The sequence below is a fragment of the Coenobita brevimanus genome, chromosome 100 (genome assembly GCF_032717465.1).
Source record: "Coenobita brevimanus isolate Jiangsu-jjx chromosome 100, ASM3271746v2, whole genome shotgun sequence".
NCBI classification, from domain to species: Eukaryota; Metazoa; Arthropoda; class Malacostraca; order Decapoda; family Coenobitidae; genus Coenobita; species Coenobita brevimanus.
The window spans coordinates 15,826,339-15,830,363 of NC_137053.1; the positions used below are offsets into that span (position 1 = coordinate 15,826,339).

General features: G+C 49.2%; 1 protein-coding gene across 1 annotated transcript; it reads right to left on the reverse strand.

The window, feature by feature from the left end:
- Window positions 1-558: 558 nt before the first annotated feature.
- Window positions 559-3,354, reverse strand: LOC145414597 (uncharacterized). Its single transcript, XM_080284125.1, has one exon. The coding sequence runs from the start codon at window positions 3,352-3,354 to the stop codon at window positions 559-561; it is 2,796 nt and encodes a 931-aa protein (XP_080140251.1).
- Between the last annotated feature and the right edge of the window lie 671 nt (window positions 3,355-4,025).

Sequence of the window (4,025 nt, forward strand, 5' to 3'; positions counted from 1 at the left end):
GACATAGCATGACATAGACATAGCATGACATAGACATAGCATGACATAGACATAGCATGACATAGACATAGCATGACATAGACATAGCATGACATAGACATAGCATGACATAGACATAGCATGACATAGACATAGCATGACATAGACATAGCATGACAGACATAGCATGACATAGACATAGCATGACAGACATAGCATGACAGACATAGCATGACAGACATAGCATGACATAGACATAGCATGACATAGACATAGCATGACATAGACATAGCATGACATAGACATAGCATGACATAGACATAGCATGACATAGACATAGCATGACATAGACATAGCATGACAGACATAGCATGACATAGACACAGCATGACATAGACACAGCATGACATAGACACAGCATGACATAGACACAGCATGACATAGACACAGCATGACATAGACACAGCATGACATAGACATAGCATGACATAGACATAGCATGACATAGACATAGCATGACATAGACATAGCATGACATAGACATAGCATGACATGGACATAGCACTCCCCCCTGATCTTCTAAAGATCACTATATTGGAACGGCCATACTGGACGGCGCTCCCTAGAACCTCGACGGGGCAGTGGTCTCCCTGGACTTTCTACTTCGTCTTCACTTGACGTATCACTTGACGTAGACTCATTCGAAGGACCTCTCACATCGATTAGCAAATCATCATCTGTTTCTGATTCAGGGCTTTCTTCAGCTAGTGAATCCTCTGGGGCAGTAGACAGCGATGTTGCCAGCCTTAGGTCATGCACATGACGAGGCATACCATCCACCTCGACGTTCTGGGCAGATACAACTCGCGTTACTGTGCCCTCTGTGCTTCGAGAATCGCAGCGTCTGCTGGGATGCCGGATCCATACACGATCACCGACGCTGAAGCGATGTTGTTCTTCCACCGGCTGATCTTGCAGAGTTACTCCGTCGATACCCAGCAATCTGACCTCGTATCTAAATATCTGGTTGGCAGGGGCAGATGAGGCATCATCACCTCGTGGCATAACGTTGTAGCGGTACACTGCTTCAGCTACGGAACAGCCTTTCCGTGCCAGTATAGTTTTCACGGTTCGATGATTTCTCTCTGATATTCCATTACCAGATGGAGCGTTGGCACACCGATACCTGATGACCATACCCCAACGCCTGGCGAACTCTTTGATCGTTGAGCTACGGAAGCTGGCAGCATTGTCAGTTAATAGCTCCTTAGGTGCTCCACATTCATAAAACACAGACTCTAGCTGTTCAACAACACTGATGACGTCTTGCCGCCCGAGTCTTTTCCAGATGGCATAACGTGTTGGCCCGCAGTCGATGAGCGTCAGATAGTGCTGGTTTCTGACATGACAGACGTCCATGCTAACTCTGCTCCAGATCTCTGAAACCCCCAACTCCCCTTTCTTCCACTTCTCTGGTGCCGGATCAAAGGATTGACATTCTTGACAACTCTGAAGAACACTGCGAACCTGCTGCCTCTGAACCGTAGGATAGAGCCTTCTGCAGAAGCACAGTGTACGCTTGATGCCGGGATGCCCGCTGGTTTCATGAATGTTAACGATGTCCCTGTCTGAAACACTGGCAACAGCTGCACAGCTTGTCTGCCCGTTTGCTAGTGTCATCCACCTCTTCGGTACTCGTGTTAGCGCATCTGCTTTATTTTCAGTAGAAGACACAAACTTTACTTCCAGACACAGATTATACTCGACGATGATAGATTTAAAAGTCTCTAGGCGCCTACGGATCAACATTTCACTGGAAGTTCTAGTCTTCAAACGAGATTTTCCTGAGAGAGCATCCGCGATCCAGTGGAACACAGTTCTTGAGTCAGTCATAATAGTCAGCTGTTTCATCTTCCAGGAGATTGCAAGATTTATCCCCTTAATAACAGCGTCCAGCTCCGCAAGATTAATGTGAGAGCACTCGTCCCGTCGTAACCAACACGAGCCTTCAATAACTTCACCTTTCACCTCCAACACAGCTCCCAATGCGAGTGAACTTGCATCTACCCATAGTATAGCTTCGTCTCCCGCCACATCCCATCGTCCTCGGGCTGGGTCTGAGTTCTTCACCCGCTCCAACATGTCCGCAAGCATCGAGTGCAAACTGAGGTCATTAATCTCGTCGTCCCACGTAGTCGTGACCTCATTGGCCCGTCTTTTAATGTACGACGCCGCCACTCGCAACCAGCCACAAACAGGAAGGTGACTAGTTAGCTGCCCGCAGAGTGAAAACACTGTCCGCCTAGTCAGCTTTTCAGGTAGCTTGCCAACGCCGTTATCACGCTTCCAGACGAGACGATCGTGCTCCCCCCAGACTCTAATGCCCAGTACACGAGCTCCTTCAGACACAATCTCGGGAGGTTTACAGAGCAGGCCGTGACGACTGAGGTGACATTCCACTTCTGCTGCACTCGCCACACTTTCGTCCACCAGAATATCGTCCAGGTATGGTGAAGTGGCGCGGTTTATCTTCTCGTCCATGCTCAACACACGACTCAGGACCTCCTTCAATACTAGTGGTGCGATGTTCAGTCCAAAGCCCAGTCTAGTCAAACAGTAACGTCTCCCACGGAACACCACTGTCTGGGACGACCATAGCAATCTGTGAACGTGTATCTGTAGGTAAGCCTTGCGCAAGTCAATGAGAGCGACCCTCTGTCCACGCCTGCGCCACTCCCGTATCTTCTCAGTGCAGACGTCCGCTTCAGCTGTGTGCAAATTAAGATGGGCATTCAACTCACGAAAATCAAGGACAGGGCGTACTTTTTTCTTGTTTTGCTGCACGACAGCCATCAGAGGGATAGTTCCTTTCACAGGGCCATGTATACTCTCGTTGTATGGAACCAGCCATCCGTCCTTAATCCATTCACACAGTTCATTTCCATATTCTTTTCGAGCTTCATTCGGCACCCTGTATTCAGAGACAGTATTCAGTAGTCGTGGAGGCTCTGAGTTATCAGGCCAGTTCCACAACACTGTCCACTTTTTAGCTGCACTGTCATATGTTACTTCAAAATCCCTCTCGACAATATTTCGTTGTATGGTAGGTACTGTCACGGCTGAAGCCTGCACTTCCTCAATACCAAATCGCACTTTGTCCGGTGAATGCACTGTCACTCCCTGCAGGGCTTCAACACCGTTCATGCCCAGAATAAAGTCAAAATTAAGCGGCTTGGAAGGCACTACAATCACATTCACAGACACGGACACTCCTGACAATAGCTGGACTGTTACCACACCTGTTCCCATACACATATAAAGCTCACCGCTTACTGTCCTCACACTGATATTTCCTTTGGTCCAGCGAGAGCACATGGAAACGTGTGCAATACTCTGAGTACAGCCGGTGTCTACCAGGGCATCACAGTTCTTTCCATCAACAACCAAGCGAGTCACTGGTAAAGCGCCTCTCACTGACGGTCTGGAGAGGAGGCTGGCGCTGGTCCCACCTCTCCTGATCCATTTCCTGAAGGGCATGAGGTAGAGATGTGGCCTCGTCCCCCGCATCTGAAGCAGCGCACATTACCTCGCCCACCTCCACCTCTGCGCACACTGCGTCCAGCCTGGCAGTCACGAGCGTAGTGGTTCGGCTGGTTACAGGAATGGCAGCTCACACCACCAACACCAACTAATGCAGGAGCCACTGTGTGCTGTCTGGAGCCGGCTGGTTGTGCTGATGCCCCATCATCGAGGTAATTATCAGCTAGAACAGCTCGAGCACGGTTCAGAAGTTGGTTAATATCCATAGTTTCCATGCGTGAACCAGCTCTCAGAATGTGGCGAACAGCTTCTGGAAGACCAGCTAAAAAAGCACAACATAGACCGGCGTCGGTCATTCCTCCAAATCGTGTAGCCAGGTGGCACAGGTCAGCCAAGTTCATGTCAACAGACTCGCCATCACGCAGCCTACGGTCCACAAACTGCTCATAGGCAACAAACTTGTCTGCAGCAAATGCCGAGGTGAGTGCATCCTTTATGGTGTCGAA

Excerpts from the sequence above, each read along its gene's own strand:
- LOC145414597 (XM_080284125.1), bottom strand. The coding sequence starts at position 3,354 with ATGTGCTCTCGCTGGACCAAAGGAAATATCAGTGTGAGGACAGTAAGC.